We start from the raw sequence: 27,891 nt of genomic DNA on the forward strand, positions 1-27,891 counted from the left end.
GGGGCACATGACGTCTATTCGAGAATAGATCATATTCTGACTTTGGAGTTGGTGTCACAGAATTTCAGAAAATGTGAGATTGAAAATATCGTAGTTTCAGACCATGCATTGGTGATGATTTTGTCACTGACTAACACTTCCAGAAGATTACACCCATGGAGACTAAACACGTCAGTGCTGGAGGAAGAGACATGTTAGTGTGTGAGGCGGGGGAGTTCATTACATTAAAGGGATGGTCTAGTAAAAAAATGTATTTAAAAAATAGATAGGCAACATAAAAAAAAATACTAGCATTCTCCGTTTTAAAACTTCCTATGTAAAATTTTGAGCTATTCAAGCTCAAAATTTGCAAAAGCAAGCACATGGGCGCAGCCATTTTGTGAAATGGAGGCCCTCCTGTGCTGGCTTTCCCTTTTGCGGCACTAATGAAGGAAAAGCCAGCCAGCTGTAGTAAACAAAGGCTACCGCTGGGTGGCTTTCCCTTCATTAGTGCTGTAGGCGGAGGACGGGGACCGGAGACCAGAGCAGGAAAGCTGAATAGCTCAAAATTTTACATAGGAAGTTTTAAAACGGAGAATGCTATGTATTTTTTTTTTTATGTTGCCTATCTATTTTTTAAATAAAAATGTTTACTAGACCATCCCTTTAAATATGAATGGGAAGGTGGATGTGGACACAGTATGGGGCACCTTCAAGTGGGTGATGTGTGGGGTCTTAATGAGACTCTGGGGTTAAGCAGAGGCAGGAAGCAGAAGAGCTAGCAGCCCTGAGTGCATCTGTAAAATAACTAGATGAAGAAGTGATGAGGACACCGGATGAAAGAATTGAGAGAAAACTGTACAAAAGAAGTGCGTGCACATTAAACAAGAACTGATTGCAGAGAGGTCACTGTTTAGAACACTGTACAGTTATTATGAAGGAGGTGAGAGATGTGGCTGTTTATTGCCTCACCGTCTGAGAAAGGTTAATGGGAGCAAAGTGATTTTATGCGATTGAGAAGAGTGGGGGTCGGATTACTTACGACCCTGTTGAGAGAAACCGTGAATTTGAAGATTTTTATGAAAGACTGTACCAGGAGACCCCTTGGAATGACTCTGAGATGCTTAACGATTACTTGAGGAAACAGTCTATGGATTGTTTAACAGAGGAGGATAAGAGCTTGTTGGAAGGGGAGCTGACCCTGGATGAGAAAGAGGGCATTATATACTCTTAATCTGTGAAAGGTTCCGGGACCAGATGGGCTGCATGCAGAATTTTATAGGGCCATGCCAGATTTGTTGTTGTTGTTGATTTATTGACATCCACCTATACATTCTTCAAAGACATGGGTAGGCTCCAGTCTTCACCTAGACATGCCACGATCTCAGTCCTATGAAAGCCAGGGAAGCCTCCTTTTGGATCCAGGAAGCTATAGACCAATTAACTTGGTAAATTCAGACAATAGAATACTTGCGAAGGTCCTGGCAAAACAACTAGTGGGAATGTTGCCGAAACTAGTGCACCCGAATCAGGCTGCCTTTGCGAAGGGATGAGTATCTGCGAATAAACATATGAGAGCTTCTGTTGACGCTATCGGAATCAAACCAGCTGGAAGCAGGGGCTGCTGCTCTCTTGTTGGACGGAGAGGAAGCCTTTGATAGGGTAAGAAATGAATTTTTGTTAAAGACACTAGATGGTGAAGATGTTATATACGGAGCCAACGGCGAAAGTCTTGATCAATGGTACTGTTTCAAAGAAAATCAATTTACATTGAGGAACACATTAGTGCTGCCCATTATTGCCATTGCTCTTTGTACTCTCGTTGGAGACTTTGGCGGCAGCATACAATCAGAAGAGAGGATAGCCGGGATCAATTTGTGATGCAAAAGTTATTTCAAGGGGATTGGGTCCTCCGAAGTATTCCATATCTATGACCGTTATCACCGCAGCTGTGCTGCTTCGGAAAATTTTCGGCATCTGCGTCCTGCGCCAATGACGACGATTCGCTGTCCTCGAGGGCCTCCGTCGAGCCGAAGTCACCGGATATTATAAGTAGGACGCACGACGCCCGTAGCCTCAGTTCCGTTTTTTCTGCGAACGTGTTTGCTTCGGAGATCTCGGCGCACCTCGGGAATCCTGTTCTTTCGGTTCTTCGAACCTGTTTCTTATGATGTCTTCGGCTTCTTCCACCCCGCGGTCCGGTTTTAAGAAGTGTCGGGTGTGCGGGTCCAAGATGTCGCTGACGGACATGCACGACGCTTGCCTCTGGTGCCTCCAGGAGGACCACGATACGGATGACTGTGTCGACTACCAATGGCTCACATCGAAGGCCTTGCGGGAGCGTAAGAAGCTGTCGGTCGGTAAGGTGGCCAAGCCCCGGAAGTCGCGTTCCACTGGTCTTTCGATGGATGATTCGAGGGACGACTCCGCATCGTCGTCGTGAGTCCGGGGGTTCTCGGTCTGGGAGTCGGTCCCGCTATTCCTCTGCCTCTTTGAGGCACTCCAGGAAGCGCCGTCACAGGTCGCCTTCCCCATCCTCATCCGAGGACTCCGCCGTCGGCGGGTTGCTTGTCCCAACAAGCATTCCACTCTTGAGGAATGGGATTCCTTCCGAAAGGAGATGTTGGCGATTTTCCAATCACAGGGCTCTGGTCCGTCCGCGCCGTCGAAAGACGCCGACCATGACCATTCTAGAGACGCTGCTCGTACGCCTTCGGGCTCGAGCGGTCGTCGCGACCACTGGGCGCCTTCGAGGTCCCGGTCGGACAAGGATGGTCGTACTAGACATGCCCGTTCCATGTCCCGGTCCTTGACACCCTCGAGACCGAGAGAACCTGTGAAGTCTTCGAAGAAACGGACCACAAAAGTGATGGGTGGAAGGTTTCGAATGAATTTAAACCACTGGCAATTGCTCTGGGCAACCTTCCACAACACCATCTTTTCGCCTGTCTGCGCCATTGCAAAAGGGGACCAGCCATGTGCAAATCAGTCAGCAGATGCCGCCACCGAAGGTAGCAACCCAGCCCGAACTGCTAGGCCAGGTCCCCCCTGCACAGAAAACCAAGCAACCTCATACATGTTTCGGCCTTGTTGGACCTCCTCAGTGAGGTGCAGCCTGGTTTCCTCTGGCGCAGCGAGCAAGGGACCCATGTCTGGGCATACCCTCTCTCACAAGGAGAAACAAACTGACCACAAAAGTGATGGGTGGAAGGTTTCGAATGAATCTAAACCACTGGCAATTGCTCTGGGCAACCCAAGAAGACATCGACACCTGCGGCGCCAAGGTTGTCCACGGACTCTCTCGAGGCTCCGCCTCCGAGGCCTGTGTCGACGCCGTCGAAGCTGTCGGCGCCGTGCTTGACATCGACGCCGATTCCATAGACGCCTTTCGAGGCAGCTTTGTCGGAGGTTCCCCGTGGCACGGTGGAATCCCCCAGAAAGGCTCTGGCCAAGGCTAAAAATGTCTTTGTTCCTTTTTCTGTACCCTCCTTCCGACCTCTGGATTATATTTCTGAGGTGGATGAGGGGTCTGAGGAAGGTGAGGTTCCTGCAGAGGTTCCTGATAACCTCCTTTCTGGTCTTAGCCAACTTGAGGACCTGCGTCAGTCGTTGCACGACGCCAGTGATCTAGACACCTCTCCGGAGGTGGAGCTTGGTAGGCTTGAGCCTGGCACGCATGCCGAGTCCTCATATTGATGCCTGATGTCGAGGGTCACGGATTACCGTGCAAACCCAGCTCCTCAACATGCCCTTTGACGGTGAACATCTTTTTGGCAGCAAGGCTGACGACGAGAGCCTTGAGCGGTTGCAGACCTCCAAAGCTGCAGCAAAGTCGTTGAGCGCTGCAGTTCGCCAACTTCCGCCTTTTCGTCCTAGGGGACAGCAATGGAGTGGAGGTTCCTTTCGATGTTACTCATCCTTTAGTAAATCGAGAGGAGCTGCAAGTCAAAGGGGCCACCGTAGGAGTGCCATAGGTGGAAAACAGGGTACTCGAGGTGCCAAGGCCGCTCGGGCAGTTGCTTCTTTGCCCTTAGGCACTGCCGCAGCTGCTTCAGTCATGAGGCCATGTCCCATGGTTCGCCAGTTGGGGGAAGGCTGGCGCAGCATCTTGTAGAGTGGCGTGCCATTATTTCAGATCTGTGTGTTCTGGAGAGCATAGCCCACGGCTACTGTCTTCCTTTCCGGCAGAGGCCTCACGACAATCCACCAGGGAATCTCTCTTTGAAGAGTCCAGATCCGCTCCTTGCGCAGGAAATTCAATCCCTGCTGGAGAAAGGCGTCATAGAACTGGTGCCTGTAGCGGAGAGGAACAAGGGATGGTATCCCCTTATTTTTTTATTTCGTAGAAGGACAGGGGATTGAGACCCATCATGGACTTGCGCGGTTTGAACAAGCTCCTCACGAAGGACAAGTTCAAGATGGTTACTCTTTCGTCCTCCAGGCCCTTCAACTTCAGGAATGGTTGGTGTCTCTCGACCTCAAGGACGCTTATTTTCATGTGCCAATCCATCCCAAGCACAAGAAGTACCTTAGGTTCGCGGTTGGCGACTCGCACTTTCAGTTTCGGGTCCTGCCGTTCGGATTGACCTCCGCCCGAGGGTCTTCACCAAGCTCATGGTGGTGGTGGCAGCGTATCTCAGGAAAGTGGGGATTCATGTCTACCCCTACCTGGACAATTGGTTGATCAGGGGGAGCTCTCCCGAGCAAGTCCTGGATCATCTGTCTGTCACCTGCCACTCACTTCACAAGCTGGGCATCTCCCTCAACTTAAAGAAGTCCCACTTGATGCCAACTCAGCGGCTCCAGAACATCGGAGCAGTGCTCGACACGTCCCTGGGGCAGTGTTTTCCTCCCCAGGTGAGAGCTCATCACTATCAGCAGATGGTGCACAGGTTTCAACATGCCCAGACTCTCCCGGTGTTCGAGTTCTTGAGGTTGCTCGGCCTCATGGCATCCTGCATTCTTCTGGTGCCAGAGGCCAGGTTGCGGATGAGATCTCTGCAATGGGCTCTCAAGATGCAGTGGTCCCAGTCCTCCGGCAGGATGTCGGACCCCGTTCAGGTGCCGCCCTCGGTCGCCCAGGACCTTCTGTGGTGGGACGTCGAAGGCAATCTGATGGGGGGGGCTCCATTTTGGCTACCCTGGCCGGAGGTGACGATCGTGACGGACGCATCCCTCACGGGATGGGGAGCTCATGCCAACGAGTTGACAGTCTGCGGTGGTTGGTCTCCGTCGGAGTCCAGACTCCATATCAATCCGTTGGAGCTGAGGGCCGTCAGGCTTGCGCTGAAGGCTTTTCTGCCGACTGTGCGAGGAAAGAATATCCTGATTCTGACCGACAACACAGTGGCCATGCACTACCTCAACAAAAAGGGGGGGGCAGGGTCATTTCCTCTGTGCAGGGAAGCGATGCAGCTCTGGTTCTGGGCCATCCAGCGGGAAATTTCGATCTCGGCAGTTCATCTGGCTGGAGACGAAAACGAGACGGCGGACGCTGTGAGAAGGCAGAGCGCGATCTCTCACGAGTGAGAGCTGGCTTAGGAGATTCTCCTGGAGATCTTCGACCTTTGGCGGACCCCTCAGGTGGACCTCTTCGCCTCCAGTGTCAACCGGAAGTGCGAAAAATTCTGCTTGTGGGAATTTCCTCCAAGAGGAGCCTTAGGAGACGCGTTTGTGGTGGAGTGGTCGTTCCCACTGCTGTACGCGTTTCTTACAGTCCCCGTCATCCTGCAAGTGCTGCGGAGGTTACGGAGGTTCGGCTCCTGGATGATCCTCATTGCTCCGGCATGGGCCCGGAGGACGTGGTACCCGGACCTTCTCGACTTGTCCATCTGCCCTCCACGTCGTCTTCCCTACTGAGACGATCTGCTCTCACGGGAGGGGCATCAGGTTCTCCATCCAGAGGTCAGATCCCTCAACCTTCACGCTTGGCTTCTGAAAGGATGAGGTATAAGGATTGGGACCTCCCTGAAGACGTGATGGGGGTGTTGCTTTCAGCCAGAAGACCGGCAACATAGTCCCTGTACCGTTGCCGTTGGAGGAAGTTCTGCGACTGGTGCAGGGTTAAGAATGTGGATCCTTTTTCATGTGACATTCCTGTGGTTCTGTCTTTTTTGCTTTTGTTAGCCCACAAGGGCTTGCAAGTGGGTACCATTAAAGGTTACCTGGCGGCGCTGTCCATCTTTAAGCGCTCGTCTGAGGAGTGTTATTTCAAAATTCCTTTAATTTCTCAGTTTCTCAAAGGGCTAACGTGTTCCCACCATCACCTTTCCATGTGCCTGGTTGTGATTTGAACCTTGTTCTAAAATTCCTAATGGGTGTTCCATTTTAGCCTTTACATTCTTGTCCTCAGACTGTTAACACTTAAAACTGTATTTTTAGTTGCGGTCACTTCCGCTCGCAGAGCGAGTGAGTTGCAGGCACTTTCATTTAAGCCACCCTTCACTGTGTTTCATAAGGACAGGGTTGTCTTTAGGGTTCGTCCTTCCTTCTTCCGAAGGAGGTGTCGGAATTTCATTAAAGCCAGAAGGTTATTCTTCGGCGTTTTACCCTCCTCCACATCCTGGTAAGGAAGAGGAGAGGTTCCATAGGTTGGATCCTAGGAGAGTTTTAAGTTTCTATATTTCACGCATGTCCTGGGTCAGAGTGGACAATCAGCTCTTTATTGGTTACACTGGAAGGCGTTTGGGACAAGCTGTTACTAAGCAGACTTTGTCTAGATGGATTATCTTGGCAATTTCTGAATGTTACCGCTTGGTGGGTAAGGACCCTCCGGTAGGCTTACGGGCCCATTCTACTAGGGGGTATGGCTGCCTCTACTGCTCTGCAGAGGGGTGTTCCTATTCTTAACATCTGTGATGCAGCCACCTGGGCTTCGGTCCATACTTTTGTACGACACTACTCCCTAGAGTCTATCTATGGGTAGGATCTGGCCTTTGGCAAGGCGGTCCTTTACTCTGCAATTTGATTGGGCATTCTAAATTTCTGTATTCTAAATTCTTTTCCCACCTCCTTACGTTGGTACTGCTTTGGGAGTCTGTCATCGATATGGAATACGTCAGAGGACCCAATCCCCTCAAAGAACAAGTTACTCTCTTACCTGGTAACGTTCTTTTGATGGGATGGTCCAACGACGTATTCCATATTGCTCCCTCCCTGCCTACCCCGCTACAGAATTTCTTATGCGATTGGGACGCAGACGCCGAAAATTTTCCAAAGCAGCACAGCTGTGGTGATTACTGTCATAGATATGGAATACGTCGTCGGACCATCCCATCGAAAGAACGTTACCAGGTAAGAGAGTAATTTGTTTGTCTCTATGCAGACAACCTCCTCTTGGTATTGAAAGACTTGGATGTCTATTTCAGCTTTTATGGATCAAATTGTGAGGTTTGGTGGCATTTCAAACTATAAGATTAATTGGCTGAAGTTGGAGGCTCGGCAGTGGTCGCAATTCTGCAACAGTACTGAATTGACTAACAATGCATTCAAATGGTGCCCTACTAAAATGAAATATTTGGGGATATAGCTGACCAGAGATAGAAGTCATATGATGAACTTTAATCTGAAACATGGCATTGGAAAAGTTATCAATGGATCTGGTGTGCGTGGACTTGCTCAAACGTTCATTGGGGGGCAAAGTATAGTGCTATGAAGATGATGGCAGCACCACAAATTACATACATTATGAGCATGATCGCACTTCCACCACGCAAAACCATGATGAAGAGGCTGGATAGTATCGTCGCAACATTCTTATGGGACAGAAATCCGCCCAGACTTAAACTGTGGAAATTATAACTTCAGAGTGGTAGAGGGGGACTGGGTGTTCCTGACTGTGCTAAATATCACCTGGCGGCTTTCATGACAATGCATTTGCTGTCATTCCTGAAGGAACCGTTTGATGATTGGTCAATTGCAGAGGCGAGATCGCTGGTCCGATGAAACCGTCGGCATGGTTCACCACCTCAAGCAGAGGGTGGGGGAAATGTCGATGTTGACTGACCTTCCTATAGCTAGCTTACTAAACCAAGATCCAGGCTTGATGGACTCTGCCTTATTATGGCTGAATCTTTCGATCAAACTAAAGAATAAAACTTTATTTTGGCCAAATTGGTACTTGGTGCGAGTAAGGGCAGTTGGTGACCTATTTCAAAACGGATGTTGGCTCTCATTTCGTGAACTGGCGGTCAAATATGGTCTTGAAGGATGCACATATGGCGATTCTCGATCTCTGAGAGCTACAGTGCCAGTGGAGTAGATGGCAGTCCGATCTGTTGGAAACATTTGTTCGTTTGGGAAGTCGGGAACATGTAGCCTCGACAATGTATACACTCTTGAATACCAGCACAGAGGGGAATGCAAAACTCCTGGAGTCCTGGTCTGGCCTTCAGGAAGAAATTACGGTGACAAGATGGGAGCCCATCTGTAGAAATATCCCACGGATGTTGAGCTATATCGGAGAAAGGGCAGGTCAAGTAAAGTGGCTGAACAGGGTTTTCTGGACACCGGAGCGCATGTGCAAGCAAGGAATGAGTCAATCGGACACCTGCTGGGGATGCGGTTGGACGTCAGTAACACTTGAGCATATGTTATGGGATTGTCACATGGTCAAAGCGTACTGGAATGATGTAACGGGTCTCATGATTGAGGTCCTAGGGGTGGACAGAGAATATGACTTTGGAACTCTGATTTTGGATGAAGACACTGATGTGCAAGAGTTGTCATGTCATCGGGTTACATGGATCTTAAGGGCTTCAATGATTGCAGAAAATATCATCCTACAATATGGAAATCTGCAATCATTTCAGCAAAGGTTATGTGGTTGCAGAAAATGTATGCTGCATGCAATATTGAGCGAGCTCTTATGCAGCAGCATAGGAGAAGCAAAATGTTAGAAAACACATGGAATGATTTTCTGCAAGCTGGTTTAGAGTAATTTGCAATAAGAAGCATTGCGATAGGAACCAGAAAGATAAGTTATTGTTTTTGATTTTATTAATTGGCAATGTTTTTTAATCCATTTATTTATTTTTCTCTCCATTTCTTTTTTGTTTATTTGTATTGTCTTGATTATCTGCAGTTTGATTGGGGAGGTTAAATTGAAATGTTTTCAACAACTTTGACTGTTTATTGTTATTAGATCATTATTGTATTGATGCTTATTTTATTTGCTAAGACCAAACATTTTCAATTTTAAAAAAAGTAGTAGGACTGGATTGTTTACCTTACGCGTGGCACGCGGAAACGGAGAGCTCTGTGTGCGAGAACAGGCCAAGAGCATCGTAGAAGTTAGCGCATGCCACACTGAAAAGGATGTCTTGGGTGACTTCCACTTTAGAGTCTGAGGCCTGGCATTTGGGTTGGCATTGGGAAATGGAATGCAGGCCCATTGTGGGAAGTGACTAGCCGTATTATTAAAGTTTTAATTTATTGTGCACAAACATACTTCCCATGAAACATCCCTGCATCCCATGCGCATTACTGCCCAGGCTGGACTGGACCATGGTTCTAAGTAACATTTGTGTTTGTTTCCAGACTCCAAAAACGTGTGAAAACTTCATCAAGCTCTGCAAGAAGAACTACTATGACAACACCATATTCCACAGGTCCATCCGCAACTTTATGGTAAGCACGGGGGGGGGGCGGGGTGTGTGTGTGTGTGTGTGTGTGTGCGCCAGTGTGCCAGAGCCTTGATCCATGAGGTGGTCTCATGCGTAACCTATGCCTGAAGCTCTCCTGGACCTGCCACTGCGGTGGCCACATATGTGATCTGTGAGCGATCCTCTCCTGTACCTGGGTCTAGGAGGTGGCCACGTGTGCGGTCTGTGAGGCAATCTCTCCTGAGCCTGGACCTATAAAGCGGGCCACGTGTGGCATGTGAGGGGGAGCCTCTCCTGTACCTGGGTCTAGGAGGTGGCCACGTGTGCGGTCTGTGAGGGAATCTCCCCTGAGCCTGGACCTATGAAGCGGTCCACGTGTGGCATGTGAGGGGGAGCCTCTCCTGTACCTGGGTCTAGGAGGTGGTCATGTGTGCGGTCTGTGAGGGAATCTCCCCTGAGCCTGGATCTATGAAGCGGGCCACATGTGGCATGTGGGGGGGAGCCTCTCCTGTACCTGGGTCTAGGAGGTGGCCACGTGTGCGGTCTGTGAGGGAATCTCTCCTGAGCCTGGATCTATGAAGCGGGCCATGTGTGGCATGTGGGGGGAGCCTCTCCTGTACCTGGGTCTAGGAGGTGGCCACGTGTGCGGTCTGTGAGGGAATCTCTCCTGAGCCTGGATCTATGAAGCGGGCCATGTGAGGGGGAGCCTCTCCTGTACCTGGGTCTAGGAGGTGGCCACGTGTGCGGTCTGTGAGGGAATCTCTCCTGAGCCTGGATCTATGAAGCGGGCCACGTGTGGCATGTGAGGGGGAGCCTCTCCTGTACCTGGGTCTAGGAGGTGGTCATGTGTGCGGTCTGTGAGGGAATTTCCCCTGAGCCTGGATCTATGAAGCGGGCCACGTGTGGCATGTGAGGGGGAGCCTCTCCTGTACCTGGATCTAGGAGGTGGTCACGTGTGCGGTCTGTGAGGGAATCTCCCCTGAGCCTGGATCTATGAAGTGGGCCACGTGTGGCATGTGAGGGGGAGCCTCTCCTGTACCTGGGTCTAGGAGGTGTTCATGTGTGCGGTCTGTGAAGGAATCTCCCCTGAGCCTGGATCTATGAAGCGGGCCACGTGTGGCATGTGGGGGGGAGCCTCTCCTGTACCTGGGTCTAGGAGGTGGCCACGTGTGTGGTCTGTGAGGGAATCTCTCCTGAGCCTGGATCTATGAAGCGGGCCACGTGTGGCATGTGAGGGGGAGCCTCTCCTGTACCTGGGTCTAGGAGGTGGCCACGTGTGCGGTCTGTGAGGGAATCTCCCCTGAGCCTGGATCTATGAAGCGGGCCATGTGTGGCATGTGGGGGGGAGCCTCTCCTCTACTTGGGTCTAGGTGGTGGTCATGTGTGCGGTCTGTGAGGGAATCTCCCCTGAGCCTGGACCTATGAAGTGGGTCACGTGTGGCATGTGAGGGGGAGCCTCTCCTGTACCTGGGTCTAGGAGGTGGTCATGTGTGCGGTCTGTGAGGGAATCTCCCCTGAGCCTGGATCTATGAAGCGGGCCACGTGTGGCATGTGAGGGGGAGCCTCTCCTGTACCTGGGTCTAGGAGGTGGTCATGTGTGCGGTCTGTGAGGGAATCTCCCCTGAGCCTGGATCTATGAAGCGGGCCACGTGTGGCATGTGAGGGGGAGCCTCTCCTGTACCTGGGTCTAGGAGGTGGCCACGTGTGCGGTCTGTGAGGGAATCTCTCCTGAGCCTGGATCTATGAAGCGGGCCATGTGTGGCATGTGGGGGGAGCCTCTCCTGTACCTGGGTCTAGGAGGTGGTCATGTGTGCGGTCTGTGAGGGAATCTCCCCTGAGCCTGGATCTATGAAGCGGGCCACGTGTGGCATGTGGGGGGGTGCCTCGCCTGTACCTGGGTCTAGGAGGTGGCCACGTGTGCGGTCTGTGAGGGAATCTCTCCTGAGCCTGGATCTATGAAGCGGGCCATGTGTGGCATGTGGGGGGAGCCTCTCCTGTACCTGGGTTTTGGAGGTGGTCATGTGTGCGGTCTGTGAGGGAATCTCCCCTGAGCCTGGATCTATGAAGCGGGCCACGTGGCATGTGGGGGGGTGCCTCGCCTGTACCTGGGTCTAGGAGGTGGCCACGTGTGCGGTCTGTGAGGGAATCTCTCCTGAGCCTGGATCTATGAAGCGGGCCACGTGTGGCATGTGAGGGGGAGCCTCTCCTGTACCTGGGTCTAGGAGGTGTTCATGTGTGCGGTCTGTGAGGGAATCTCTCCTGAGCCTGGATCTATGGCATGTTGACTGACAAAAGCTTAATCCATATTTTTTAAGTGCGCATTTATGGTTTCGGCGTCCCTGCTTACTGACTTTCTTTGTTCTGTCGTGCAAGGGCCCATAACTCTGTCCTCGTATTATCTGCAGCTAGTCTCCCGCCCCATTGATTTATTTAGGATTTTGTGGCAGAATAAAGCCACAAGATGGGCCGATTGGATGCACACATTCCCTAAGGAGGCGTCAGTCCCTAAAGGGGCTGCCTCACTCTAAATGGGTCATTCGAGGCCCGAGACATACCTGGCGAAGGAAAACATTAGACGGGCAGAGCAAAAGTGGCGGGAAAAGCGTGCTGCCGATACCAGACTTCCATATACGAGGAAGTTGCATGTTTACAAAGCGATGATAAAAGAAGCTACAATCGAACCACTATTCTGAACGTATCTCTAATCGCTCAAGTGATAGTAAATAACGTAACTTCGCAAGCATTCTGTGATGAGCTGGCGACATTCTTCAAGGAAACTACGGCAACTATTAGGAAGCGCCTAATCGAGGAGGCTCCTTTCGCAGACCTTGAGATCCCGGGAGGCAGGGGCTGCTTAGACGCGGTACCTCTGAAGGGGTGGGAGTCTTTCCCGCCAATCGCAGAATCGGCTTTGCAGGCGAGGGGGACCGATCGCAAAGCCTCCGGGTCACCCCTCGATCCATGTCCGGGAAGATTGCTAGATAACAGAGCTCCACTGTAGGCCAGTCCATCCACGCAATGACACTGATCTTTGCTTTACCTGTCATGCAGAGTTACTGTGCATTGTACATGGGCGCCATAGCCTGCGCCACACCAGTATGGAGGTCGTGGCACTCTATGTAAAATAAAAGGCTCCCCCGTGCTGGCACGCCAGAGGCGCCCTTCCTAGGCGAAAAGCCCCATCCTAATGGGAGGAGCATTTCACTCACTTTGGATGTCAGTGCCGCACCAGTTTGGGGCGGGGGGGGTCAGCTTTTCTTTTACAAAGGGCTCTCTGCCACACCATCTCGGGGGAGCCTCTCAAGGGTGTCTCTGAGCTGGCATGGTGGAGGCGCCCTACTTAAATGAGAAGTGCCCTGCCCTCGTGCCGGCGCTCCAGCACGGAAGCGAGGAGCTTTTCATTTCAATAGGGCACTGCTCCCATGCCGGCAGCGGGGGCAGTCTTTCTAAGCGTCCCCCAAGCTGGCGTGCTAGCACCCTATTTAAGTGAAAAGCTCCCCGCACCTGTGTTGGAGATGGGAGATTTTCACAGAAATAGGCTGCCGCTGCACAAACATACAATACTCTGGACGCCTCCTTCTCCTGGGGAGGAGGAGGGCGGGGCTGACTTCATGGCCAAACCTGGCATTTTGCCCAAAAGCAAATAGAATTTTGGGAGCATACACATTTCTCATGTTCCCAAATTGCTCTTTACGTTTATGCAAAATGCATGCTTCAAATTTTAAATTGCCCACAATTTTAAATTTGAAACATGTCTGTGATAGTGATTCATCAAGAAAGCGGATTAGATTACATTTGGAGTAAGTGATGGAAGTTGGACTCTTCTGTTTTTATTGGTCACAATGCACGCCTAACAAAGAAGTGTCTGTAAATTGCAAGACATAGACCAATTTGAACATCTTTTGAACAGGATGTGAGGCTGTTTCTGCATTCAGTCTCGTGCCAAGTCTTCAGAAGCAGATCTGGGAGTTTCCTGGTTCAGCCCTTGGCCTCAGGAGAGGAAAGTTTCCTATTCTGGTGCTGGGAGCTTTTCCTTTATATTGATATGGTCTGGGCTGGCTTTATCCCTCTGCCACTGTATGTTTCCTGCTGCTGCCATGTTAATGAACGTTTAAATGGAAATAGTCTGTTCTCCTAGGTGAGAAATCTGACAGGGTATTGGTAGAACCCCATTCCCGCCAGAGCCCAGGGCTTAGCACTCAGACATCAAGGCAGAGTGCTGCCTTCTTCCTGCCACCGGCCTCAAAGGGGGAAGCTTAAGCCCTTCCAAAGCAGGTGCTGGTGCCCCCCTATTTAAGTGTAAAGACTCCAGCTTCCATGCTGGTGCCGGGGGCGCCTTTTTTAGTTTCACCCGGGGTGCTGCCAGAGCTAAGGCTTTCCCGCCTACATTGAATGCATTCCAGTCTGTCCATGTAATAATAGCACTTCTCTTTACACTTGACGCAGAGTTACTGTGCATCAAAGGTAAAGCAACCATGGCAAGTGTTATTACCCATAGATGCCAACTTTTCACAGTGGGCTTGTGGCTCACACATGCGTTGCTCACCCTCCGAAAATGTGTATCATTTGTAGATCTCTGCCCACCTCACTTAAAGGACAAAATGCACTGTGAACCCACAACATTGTGGACATTTCCGTTCGAATTAGAAACAAGCACAGTTCCCCTTCATTTACATTTTTGTAATAGTGGTTGATAGCATAGCTAAAGTGTATTGTCCGTGCATTGCACGTTTGAGTTACCCCTTAATAGGTCATTAGAAGTGATGGCATTGCACTGGAGTGCCTTGTGATCTTAGGCAAAACTGTTCTGGGAATGTGAGTTTACCAGCAGTGACTTTCTTGACAAATTGAAACATCAGTAATTAAGATTTGTGGTGATGTGGCAAACACAATTATCTGGGTTTACAATTAACCCAATTGTAAACCCTTGTATATCGGTGCATGGTTTACTTTCAGAATGTATCATTTTTTTCCAACCCAGACCCAGCAATAACTTGTGCGCTTGACTCCAAAGCAATTCAATCTTTTTGTTTTTGTGGCGATGCGACAGCAAGACTATACACGCCTGGGCTGTGAAATCTGCCAACTTTAGGAGATCACAGGAGGTCAAAGCTCTGTCACTGGCAGAAGCAGACCTCAGAAAAGCCATTGTACAGCCATGAAAGGCTCGCTTTGCATGTAACAAAGTAATCCCTCTAGTAAATGATGGCCGTTTTTCTCAGCCTGCGCTACTTGTGGGTTTTCTGACGCATTTGCTGCTTCAATGGTTTGTTGTTTTTTTACGAGTGAAACCCGGAAGTGCTGGGTCAGTTAACCGCTCTGGTCTTGGATAGAATTGTCCTACATTGAATGTAGGCCAGTCTCCCCACATAATGGCACTTGAATTTGCTTTACACTTGATTCACCGTTACTCTGCATGTTAACTGTGCATCAAGGGTAAAGCAAATATACAAGTGTTGTCACTGGCCTACAATACCATGTAGGCCAGTCTACCCAGCTGCATATTCCCTTTTTTCACTGGCATGGCATTTTTTTACGGATTGGGAGTCATTATATGGCAATACTAACATTGTGACTGAACATGATGAAGACGCGGGAAGACCCCCCAAACAAGATAGCTGACGAGGGTCAATCGGCAGCAAGAAGAGACGCATCAGTCTTCCATGCATACAGGAACAATTAGTCCAACTTCCTTTGAAGGGGATCACTCAAAATAAAACTTGACACTACCGGAGAAACAACAAATGTTCCCCATAGCCATCCTATTCTTCTCTCTGGTCTTGTCCTGTTTTATGAACAGTTATCCTTTTCTAGGAGCCTGGAACATTTGTGTGACCATATTATTGTTCAATATAAAAGCCTACATTGTTTTAGAAAGAAACTTCCTTTCAATTCTAACACGTTTTTTTCCTGTGTATATTTGCTCTTTAAAGAAACTACTACAAAACTCACTCCTGATAAGAAGAATGGGACTATTCAATAATATTAGATATTTGCTTTTAGCACTTAGAAGGAACAAACTCTGTGGTCAGTTGCAAAAGGTAGGCACGTTAGCAATAAGAGACCTGGTGATTTATAATGTAGCTAGACCAGTAAATGGGAACATAACTGTTGCACTGACAAGTGAAATGGCAACAGAAGAATCCCCTCTAGTAAGCACAGAGATTAGAAGATTGAAAAGAAGTGTGCTAGACGACTCCAGGTACCGGAGCGCATATATTCATGATTCTGTCGCTGTCACTATCAACATGTGGTACCAACATACGAGCAAAATGGGGAGAGACATCTGATGAGAGTTGTGTGTTCCCTCATCCCCTACGCCATGAGCACATCCCGGACATTGGTAGCCACAGGGATACCTGCACACTGCCTAACACCCTTAGCACCACTAGAAGGCAATTTCAAGGAGAATGGGCCACCTTGCGATGGATGACAAAAAAGACTTCCACTTATGAGGATAGCTAAATAAAACAAAAGGTTATGATGATCTTTGAAGAAAAACTAAGGTGATGCAATATACACTAGAAGAGCCAAAAAGAGGTTAAAATAACGGATCATAAGTTATTAAAATGCATTAATGCCGCAGGGAAAGAGATGCCTGGGTGCTGGCAAGAACCCCAGTTACTAATATACAGACAGGTATTTACATCAGAAGGTTGGGTCGAAGGGATGATGGGGTGCAAAGTCCAAGCTCTCCTAATGGTACCAGTAGAGGTGGTGCAAAATGCAAATGATAAATGCCTCAAGGAATGGACGGAATATTCCAAATTGCTCATATGGGTAGAGGATGAAGCAGGCCACCGACCCATAATACCTATGAAGAACGCCACCTTATGCTTCCGGAATACGGGCACAGTGAAAGTATGGGAAAACAAAGGGTGCAAACAAGTGTATCTGCCTGGCATGAAAATAGGCACCGCTGTATTGATGGACCACTATTGGGCCCGTCGTTCAAACGCATACATGCAGCTCCCTCCAAATGGGGCAGGCTTATGTTCCCTTGTGGCAATAAGTACACCAGCTTTAGTTGATCCCCAGAGTGACGTGCAGATTGATTATTTCCCCAGAATGAACACAACATAAGGCTGTGAAGCACTTTTTTTGTGTCTAAGCGCTTTATACATATACCAAACCATAAGACGTCCCTCGCACTTGCACGTATGAAGAGGAGCATCTATAACTCAAAGAAGATGAGAGGCATATGACGTCATACCGCATATATTGTTCGGCAGAACTGAGATGTTCTTTACATCCCTCTGTACAGCCAGATTGCAAGCCAATACGAATGCAAAATGGCTGCAAATTAACCGATTGGAACAATTGCAGACTATAAATACAACTGTGAAAAGCTTTAACACCATAAGGGAAGAGGCGAAGGCAATACAACTCATGACCCTCCAAAACTGGTACTTCAATGGATTGCATTTCTCCCACAGACTCCTCATCTTGATAGATATCTTGTACAGTTCTGCTGCTCAGACAACTTCTCCCAGAAGGGCCGTAGTGGACCTCGACTCGGCCGTCTATCATCAATTTTTCTTGCGCGGTGGTCAATCGTCAACTCCGGAAATGACGTCAGGCGCCATACATATACCACGTCACTATGCCCCATGCCTCAGTTCCTTTTTTTTCCACGCGCTCACATGCTGAATCGGGAACCTGCTCGAGTTTCACTCTACGTTTTTCAGTATATTTTTACAATTTACTTGGACTATGTCTTCGCACCGGATCTCGGGTTTCAAGCGGTGCTCGGATTGCGAAGCCAAAATGTCAATGACGGACCCACATGACGTCTGTTTGTGGTGTCTGGGTTCCACTCATGACATGGAGGCCTGGGCGTCGTGCACCAAGATGCAACCCAAGATCCCCGAGCTGGCCCTGGGCCGACCGTCACTGAAGTCTCTGGTGTGCTCTCGTCAGGTCGTCTGAGAGTAAGGAGGCCCACTCGTCCGACAAGTGCTGGCACCACAACAAAACGAAAGAGGTCTCCCTCCAGAAGCCATTCCTCATCCTCTACCTCATGGAAGAAGCGACGCCACCATCAGCGGGAATCGATTCTTCCTCAGAGCGAGGTAAGCCCTCTAAGGGACCGACCACTCGGGAACAGTGGGATTTGTTTTAGAAAGTAGTGCTCGACATGTTCTGTCAACAGGCGGCTGCCTGTCCGGCTCCCACCCCCTACCCCACACTTGTCAAAATGTCGATGCCTTTGGCACCGATTTACCTTTCGAGCTCAGTGCCCAACAAGGCCAGAAAATCTCCCTTTAGAAGCCTCTCCCACGGCACCTGACTTCGCAGAGTTCGGTAGCCTAAACATGTCTCAGGAGTGTAGATGTATTCTGGTGGCGGCTAGGGCTCCCGCCACTAACAAATCATACCCCCTAAAGTGGAAGCGATTTTTGCAAGTGGTGCGAAACCCAATACCAACAACACAGGGAATGACTGAACCCGACACCAGAGCAAGTGCTGCCATACCTTCTAGGCCTGGCAAAACAGGGCCTTGCCCACAACTCCATCAAGGTGCACTTGGTGGCCATCTCAAGGTACACCAGGCACGAGAAAGTAGTCTTCCTCTACAAGACGCAGACTCGTAAAGCATTTCATCAAAGGCCTTTTCAGACTCAACACTGTGCTCTCAGGGCTCATGAATAAACCGTTTGAACCTATGGCCTCTGCACCTCTAGGATACCTGTCCTGGAAAGTCGCCTTCCTGGTGACTATTACGTCAGCTAGGAGGGTATCAGAGCTGCAGGCTGTTGTAATCAACCAGCCATACTTCTGGTTCCAAAAAGACAGGGTACTTCTCATGACAAATCCATGATTCGTTCCCAAAGTGCCCACGGAATTCCACAAAAATTCCATGTTATCCTTGCCAGTTTTCTTTAGCAAGCCCTCGTCCCTAGCAGTGGTGGCATTACACTTGCTCGATCTGAAGCAAGCGTTAAAATACTACTATGACAAGGCACAATCTTTCAGGAGCTCAACGTTTCATAGTGTATGAATGAAGGCAATGCTCTATCCAAACAAAGCATTGCAAGGTGGATCTCATCAGCGATTGTCTTATGCCACAAGTCAGCGGCATGCACATTCAACAAGAGTTTCAGCGGCTTTGGCGGCATGGTGGTTGGGGGTCCCGATCAGACATCTGCCAAGCGTCCACCTGGTCAGTGCCACATAGCTGCACAAAGCACTACTGCCTGGAGAAGCAGCATGCCGAAGAAGTGCAAACAGGGAGAGCAGTCCTGAAACGCCTGTTCCAGTGAGGTATGATCCTATGGATTGGTGGTAAGGTATGCGCGTGCAGGGTATTTTCCCCTGTATGCACCTCCAATGTCTATATACTGCTGCATAGCCTATTCACAGCATGTGTATCTATGAAAGATCCAATTCTGGAGAAGGAGGATGTTTGTTACCTGGTATCCTTCATGTATTCACATGCACCCTCCTTCCACTCTGCCAGGTAAAACCACTCACACCCCAGGGACAACTGGTACCACAGGGTCAGAATCTGAGGGAAAGAGGAAGAGGGGGGTCTAGTCTAGAGCTACTCGAGGTCCCACTGGTAGGGACCAAAAACACCCATAACAAGGTTCTTCGGCTACACATTTTAGGTTCTTGTTGCCTAGGGCAGAGGGAATCAAAAAGTAACCGAGGATTCCCAACCTGACGACGGGAAATATTCACAGCATGTGAATCTATGAAAGATATTAATGCTCGAGATAAGGAGTTACAGGTAAAGGTTCTCCTTCACCAAGACAACTGTACCGCCCATCTCCCAGGCAGGTACAGCAGGAGATGGACACACTCTAAGCTGAAGATGGCAAAAGTAATCAAACTAATGTGAGGATATATGTGCATGCATGAGACATGAAGACCACCTAGGTAATATATGCATTTATACATGGAGAATATTAACACAGCATCCATAAGATATGAAGAATACTAACATAAGCAATGTATAAGCTGAATGCAACATGAACGACACGCCAATATAGCTCAGTAACATAGAACAAAAGAGTGTAGCGGGCAGCCATCATCTTTTAAATGGAAGCAGTAACATGCTTCTAATTAAATGAAAGGCCTCAAGGCTTCACGAGAACTCAAGATACAGAAATACAGACCTGTGCAGAGCTCGGGCAGTAGTCTGCAACCGGAGCCACGGTTACCGCGAAACAAAGGAGGGTGATAACTTTGCAGAGTAGGCACGAGATAGCAATTCCCAGGACGCAAGAGGTATACTCCCAGATTAATTCAACTTTAGAAGAGCACAACCGACCGTTGTTAGTTAGGTGCATGCAAACTATAAGTGAGTCTTTGCAGAATAACTCATTAGTGTCCCCGGTGGTAAAAGAAACCATAACACCCACATCATTATTAGCTAAAATCCTGATACATGCAGGGTAAAATAATTCCAGCCACGGTCCGATCACACGTGACCCATAACTGGTGATGACTGTCTATTCATTAGGAACACAGATGGGACACCTGCTGTACTCACTACAAATACACCCAGATACGAGACTTTGCACAAGGCCAAGTACAAAGAAATCTCTCTGGCTCATGGCCTTGGAATAAGGGATATCTTTTTTTTAATTGAATGGAAAGCAACCCGTGGACCTCTTCCCCCACCCACCCCTTTACTGTCTGGCTCATGTCTTGATGACCTGACAATTGTCCAAGGTTGGTTAGCAGAATGCCAACCAATTACAGTCCCTGGTATTAGGACGCCCAGCAAATTATGTGCCAACCAATAATTTGGTGTAGAGATGTGTTTGTACTTGTATCAATTTAGTGGTGGTCCGAGGTGGAGCCAAATGTAATTTGTTACTTATTGTCTATATGTAGCCAATCCCCTTAACCAATCTCCAGTCCCCGTACGTTTTGTACTAAGATATTGTTATAACGTCAGCAATGACTAGTTTTGAGTATTTAATCCATTGTTTTGTATTGAAGCAAATGAGAGCTCTGAGAATGTAATGCTTGAATTCTCTCTCTGCTTTATTTGGATGATGATAAAGCTGAGTTTTGCCTGGCACTTTGTCTACTTCCATTATTGGGTCTAGCTTGGACTGACTCCAGATCTTCTGGGTAACTTGGGACTTTCCTAGGCTGTCTTAACACTAACTTATTGGTGCAACGTGCATGGACAGTATGGGCACAGCCAGCATACAAATATTGTATATTCTGGCATCTGGTGTGGGCAAAGGCGTAATGAAAATGCATTGGGAAGTGGTGGTGGGCACTGTTGGTAACTTGCATCTTTTGGGTTTTTCATGTGCTACCATACAACATTCATTGCAAACTGTGTGGTTTTTTTTATCCAGTTTTTCACAGAAAGTGCTGCAAAATGCACCAATTTAACCCATTATTTTGATATGGTTCTAGGGGGGAACCCCCCTGCCTCCTGGGACCCCCCCTGGTTTGTGCCCCCTCCCTGAGCTCAGTCACTCACGCATATTTTTCACATACATTTACGCCCCACCAATTCAAATATTCACCAGCCGTCCCTGGTGAGTGCTGGAGCCCAATTATCCCAATGATGAGGCGCCCATGGGTGGTGTGCTTCATGAGCAGGGTTTTGAGGGCCAGGACTAGCCCGGGTCCAAAAGTTGCCCTCGAGCTGGGGCAGTGTATGAGCTCACCAAACTGATTTCCCAGACCTGCGTTCCTAGTGCGCTAATGTCGGTGACAATGAGTGGCAGTACTGCTCTTGGCCAGTGGGTGTCACTTCCGCCCCATCTTGGGAATCGCATCATGCGCTTCCTAGTTTTGGAGATTGATTATTTACCTTAAAATATTCTAAAGGGGAACTATGATATAGAAATTTCATGGTTTGATTTTTTTTTTCAACAGATATTGAAGTCTTACCATTAGAACATTTGAATACAATCAACATATAAGGGAAGTGGTCGTATATAGCGCCCTTCAGCCAGTGATGTGGCCTCCGCGCGCATGGTTCTGTAAAAACAGTGGGTAGGTGGTTTTGGTCGGTTAGCAGCAAGGCTGATGCAAACAACCTGTGGTGTTGATGTGGGCAGATTGGAAGTTCCCATTATCTAGTGTCACAGATGGCTTTACTGCCACCCAAACTGGAAGAAATAGGTTCACGTGTTTTTATTTTTAAAATGTCAAGTACTTGGATGGCTTGATGGCAGCAGTCTGCAGGGTGGCACACTAAGGGCCGTCCTGCTCGCCTCTTCCATAGGTGTTTTGCCTCCCTCCCCTGGTGGTTCACTAGCGATGGGTAGATTCGCACTAAGGCGAGGGCCTAGAGGCTTTTGCCCTTTCTCTCGAGCGCCTTTTGGGGGTTTTCTAGGTGGTAAACCGGGGCTTGTCCTAACAAGCGCCGGAATAAGATTTGCATGCTTTTCTTTGCGGTCTGCCCCCAGAATTTCATGTTTACAAAGGATTCAATGGGAATTTCATAAACATTTGCATAGCAAACCGATGTTACTTGGCCAAATCTGGGAATCCGGGGTAATATCCATCCATACGTGCACTGGAATAATTCCTTTAGTTGAGCTGGTCCTTGCATCTACACTGATGCTTTCCAAGCATTAATCGGGGGGTGTAAGCAGTGCTGGAAATTAATCATATTCACTGGGGGAACTCAACCCCCAAACAAGAGTGAGTGAGTGATAAAAAACTTTATTCGGAAATGTAAATTCCCATCAAAGAACAGACAATAAAAATTCTACAACAATAAAAACATTTAGATACAATCAAAATCGTGTAGTGCACAAAAGTAGGGTATATATAACAAGGAGGACCGTTTTGGGATTTCCTACTGTGAGTTACCCAGCTCAGTATTCACACTTACAAAGCACACAGTTTCTTTGTTAAAAGAGAGAGTTGCAAGGGAGCAGACGTGTCTCTAGTTTAAATCACAAGCTAATGTTCATGCACAGTGTCGTGCTAAAAAACACATATTAGACCATTCTGGGTCATGCGTTTGCTGCTTCTTAGATGAAAAGAAAAACATTTTTTAATGGGTTTTCTCTATTAAGCAGGTGCAAAGTGTTAAAAATAAGCGAAGAGTGATGGACTGTTCTTCGATAGCTTTGTCAATGAATTTTCCAATCAATTTTTTTCTTTTCTCTTAGTTTTTTCATTAGAAGAGGGATCCTCAGCGTTGTTTAAATTGGGGATCCGTGAACCAAATGCACTGACTCCAGGTAGTGTTGTTATATTCTTGGGTCAGGACATTTCATAGCCGACCGGTTTCTGTGGTAAGGGGTGATTAAACCACATTCACCAGGGCTCGAAATATGGGCCAGTAGGTAAAAGCCCTCTTCATTACTGGTGCAGCATTGTCTGCATTAATAATATACCTCTCCCCCTGTCCATGTTGCTCATTTGCGTACGGAGGGATAATGGCGGCCTGGGACCTTCAACAGGCCAAAGGTCTGCTCGATGACCACACGGGTACGGGTATGGGAACGATTGGAGTCCTCCTCGTGCCTGTTCTGCAGGTTTCTGACAGGGGTGAGGAGCTACAGCTTTAAGGGATAGCCACTATCCCCTGCAGGAACACCTTCTGCAGGGAGGGAATGTGCTTCTGTCAGAGAAACCATCTCTGGGAACCATCTCAGAGACAGCCAACTTTAAAACAGACGCTCCCGCAGCTCCGAAGGTGTTCCTGCAGGGGATAGTGGCTATCCCTTAAGGCTGTAGCTCCTCACCCCTGTCAGAAACCTGCAGAACAGGCACGAGGAGGACTTCAATCGTTCCAATACCCGTAACCGTGTGGTCATCGAGCAGACCTTTGGCCTGTTGAAGGTCCCAGGCCGCCATTATCCCTCTGTGCGCAAATGAGCAACATGGACAGGGGGAGAGGTATATTATTAATGCAGACAATGCTGCACCAGTAATGAAGAGGGCTTTTACCTACTGGGCCATATTTCGAGCCCTGGTGAATGTGGTTTAATCACCCCTTACCACAGAAACCGGTCGGCTATGAAATGACCTGACCCAAGAATATAAGGACACTACCTGGAGTCAGTGCATTTGGTTCATGGATCCACAATTTAAACAACGCTGAGGATCCCTCTTCTAATGAAAAAACTAAGAGAAAGAATTGATTGAAAAATTCATTGACAAAGCTATCAAAGAACAGTCCATCACTCTTCGCTTGTTTTTAACACTTTGCACCTGCTTAATAGAGAAAACCCATGAAAAAATTTTGTTTTTCTTTTCATCTAAGAAGCAGCAAACGCATGACCCAGCATGGTCTAATATGTGTTTTTTAGCACGACACTGTGCATGAACATTCGCTTGTGAATTAAACTAGAGACACGTCTACTCCCGTGCACAAAAGTATACCAACATTTATTTAAGTACATAAAAATTGCCTACGTGGGAGAAGTGCCCATTCAGTGTACAAATACACTTTATGGCCCGTCAGCAAATCTGGGGCTGACATTAGAAATTTGAGTGCTGATTGCACTTGTCGAATCTTGGAGGTTCTTAGTGCTGGGATTAAAAAATCCTTTCTTAGTTTTGTTAGTGGGACCGAAAAATTTAAAAATGCAACAAATCATTTTTGTCACTCTCACAGCTAGGACAGTTTCTTCTCAGTGCGATTGGCTGGTGAAGAGGGCACACTTTCTCCAGTGAACACGAGATTTGCTCTAAAGGCCATAATACTGCCCTTTCCCTTGGGGTGACAAACCATTGGACAATTGCTGGCCTTACCATTTTAAAGGCGTTGTTACAATAATAAAATTGTACGCTTTCTTTCTGCAAGTTATTTTTGTTCCTTATTTTTGCTCTTTGAGGGTAGAAAGCCTCTGTTAGCTCACCTCTGGTGGTGTTGCCTATCTGCGACACATCACCGAAAAAATGACCAACGCCAAGCTCTTGTAGAGAAGATTTTACATACTTTAACCAAGGCGAGGCAGCCCAGGAATTTGTGGCTATTAGATCCTTCACTAGAGTTCTAGTTATTGATAATTGGGGCCTCTCCCATAGACGCAGCCAATAAATCAAAGGCTGTATTGCTACGAGGTCTTCTACATAAGCCAGTTTGAGTTATTTATGTAGCAGGTGCTCTGGAAAGCCCTGTGAAACCCATGAAATACCTTAGGAATGTGTTCAGTTATTTAATTGTTTGTTTGTTTGATAATGACCCCACGCAGCCGCGCTGTATGTTGACTGGGTGTTGCTTTAGCCGTGTAAATTCACAGGGTGTGACCCATGGGTAATCCACCCAATTGTGCCCCAAATCTCAGGATTGAGCAGTTTATTTGTGATGCCTTTATAGTTTGCTGCTTTATATGTAATGACCAGCCCAAATCACTAGAGATCGTCACCCCAAGGTAGCAAAATGATTTGACCCACTCAAGACTGTTCCCTGCTACCAGTATGGCGTTCCCTCGTGGTATACTATTGCCAACACACACAAACTTTGACTTCCCTACATTCATTGCCAAGCCTCTTTCTCTCATATAATCAAGAAATACATCTACCAATTTCTGAAGGGTGCGTTTTATCCTAGCCATTAGAACTGCATCATCTGCATACAGAAATGCACACATCCATTGCTTAGCTATCCTTGGGACACCACTCACCAAGTCAGCTAAAACATTTCGTATTGAGTTTTTATAGTGATTGAAAATCAATGAGGCCAGGCCACAACCCTGTCTCAATCCACGGGAGATGTTAAAAGCTTGTGTTTCTTGACCCCCAAACAAACCCCCTTTTCTCCCCCCACCGAATCACCTTCAGGGGGGGGCGGGCCGTGGATTGTTAGTGGTGTGGGCAGGACTGGGACCATATTGTCAGTGTTGTGGGTGGGTCTGGGGGGGCGGAGTTAAGTGTTGAATGATGTGTGTTCCCTGATTATAGGATGCTGGCTGCTTTGCATAAAAGCAAAGTGCATTTTGGAACATAAGAACGACCACCAGTTCATCAGACATGTCTGCACTAGTAATTCAAACGTTCATTCCTTGTGAGCATGCAATGCACTCTTGTTATGGTGCTCAATTCCTCTGTCAGAATAGTCATTGTGACAGTAAAATGTGTGCTAATCATGAGACCTATATACAGCTTTGGAGTTTCATTGGTTAAGTTTTGTTGATGAGCAAAGCATGACTTTCAGATGCAGTCTGTGAACATTTACATTTTGCTACGATGTAACCTGTAAGTTTTGCATTTTCTTGACCACTGCGCCCTGCTACCCCTGGGTCTGGCGCGCATAAAAAGTGAATAAAACAAACAAAACAAGCATGCACCGCTCAACTGCAGGATACATGGCGTTCAGGAGACTTGCAGCAGTCGAGGGCAGAGAGTTTCCTCCCTCAATTTATGGGAGTTTGGGCCTCGTGTCTACATGGAACGGCACTCCTTCAAGACAGTTTTTGCCAGAGCACAGCTCAGGTTTGTTCTGGCTCTGATTCCCCTGGTTTAAGGGGTCCTCTCGCCCCCTCCCCCAAATTGTGTGTCCACTTGAAAGTGCCCTCATGATTTGACCGCTGTTGTTTGTCACTTTATTCTTAAGAGTACCCCATTTAAATGTGGTGTGAACCCCAAGATCTTTCATATCCTGCACTGCCTGGATTGGGTTCCATGAATATGTCATCTATACGCACTGCTCAACCATTCTTTATATAAACTCATATGTCTTGGTCTTGCGTTGGAATAATTACCACCACCTGAGCTTGTGCGGAATGATAAGCCTGAGTTGTCTGATTTACATTTGTGAATAGGTTTGTCATTGGCAAGTGTCTTGCTTTTGCTTAGTTTTAAAACCTCTTCCATTGAGAACAGTCTGAAGGTGTTTGTCTTGTTCTCGCACATGCAAACGTCACACTGTTAAAATAAAAGCAGTTTTCCCATGAGTAACAATGTACCAGTTTCAGGCGTTGCTTACGATCAGCACTGGAACCCACGCCTCATTAACTGTGGGATGGGATTGAACTCTGCACTAAATGTCTCTGCCGTGGGGCTGTCCACCCACTAAGCGAGGTCATCCTCCAGGCTTCTAGAATTGGGAGCCTGCATCTCCGCTGCCTGGTTCACACCAAGGTGCCCTGCTGGGTCACTGCTGTGGTACGGACCACCCACTGCGCATACTGTAGAAGAGTGGTCATAATCCAGGCTTGTAGATGTGGGAGCCAAACTCTGCCAGGGTCACTGCTGTGGTGCTGTCCTTGCACTGCCCACACTGTAGAAGAGTGGTCATAATCCAGGCTTGTAGATGTGGGAGCCAACCTCTGCCAGGGTCACTGCTGTGGTGCTGTCCTTGCACTGCCCACACTGTAGAAGGGTGGTCATAATCCAGGCTTGTAGATGTGGGAGCCAACCTCTGCCAGGGTCACTGCTGTGGTGCTGTCCTTGCACTGCCCACACTGTAGAAGGGTGGTCATAATCCAGGCTTGTAGATGTGGGAGCCAACCTCTGCCAGGGTCACTGCTGTGGTGCTGTCCTTGCACTGCCCACACTGTAGAAGGGTGGTCATAATCCAGGCTTGTAGATGTGGGAGCCAACCTCTGCCAGGGTCACTGCTGTGGTGCTGTCCTTGCACTGCCCACACTGTAGAAGGGTGGTCATAATCCAGGCTTGTAGATGTGGGAGCCAACCTCTGCCAGGGTCACTGCTGTGGTGCTGTCCTTGCACTGCCCACACTGTAGAAGGGTGGTCATAATCCAGGCTTGTAGATGTGGGAGCCAACCTCTGCCAGGGTCACTGCTGTGGTGCTGTTCTTGCACTGCCCACACTGTAGAAGGGTGGTCATAATCCAGGCTTGTAGATGTGGGAGCCAACCTCTGCCAGGGTCACTGCTGTGGTGCTGTCCTTGCACTGCCCACACTGTAGAAGGGTGGTCATTCTTCGATTTGTAAGGTGCCAAAAACCAGCAGGCATCGGGGCGCCAAACATAGACACAGGAGCACAACGACGAGACGGGACAAACAGTTTTACTAAACTTTGGCAACAAAAGGGCTTCACTCAAAGAGTAGAGTTTTTAGCTGTTGGCAGAACATTTTGTGCTCCCTTTGTTGCCTCTAAGTGGATCTAAGGGGAGGGTGCTTATATATTGGCTGAAGTGACTGGGACTGATCTTCCTAGGCCATTAGCCCGCTTGAAGCTCAGGTTTTTTGACCAGTGCTAGTGTCAATGATCAAAGCCTTCTTGTGGGCTCGTAAAATGACACCACGTTTTAAAGATAGACTGGAAGCGTTACATGAATGGACCTGTGAACAAGTACTGCTGCCTTAAATTGTACACATGCAGCCACTGGGAGCCAGTGCAGATCTTGCCGACTGCTGGTAATATGCTCGCTCCTAGTTTTTCTTTTAATGATACGCACAGC

General features: G+C 48.3%; 1 protein-coding gene across 1 annotated transcript in view; it reads left to right on the forward strand.

Annotated features, from left to right (window-relative positions):
* The window catches only part of PPIL2 (peptidylprolyl isomerase like 2), a 737,332-nt gene that overhangs the window by 576,393 nt on the left and 133,048 nt on the right, over positions 1-27,891 (forward strand). The window contains exon 13 of the mRNA XM_069620060.1: positions 9,517-9,606. Coding sequence (XP_069476161.1) covers positions 9,517-9,606 — 90 coding nt within the window. The remainder of the gene's footprint in view (positions 1-9,516; positions 9,607-27,891) is intronic.

This window comes from Ambystoma mexicanum, chromosome 10, assembly GCF_040938575.1.
Source record: "Ambystoma mexicanum isolate Mex_15411 chromosome 10, UKY_AmexF1_1, whole genome shotgun sequence".
NCBI lineage: Eukaryota > Metazoa > Chordata > Amphibia > Caudata > Ambystomatidae > Ambystoma > Ambystoma mexicanum.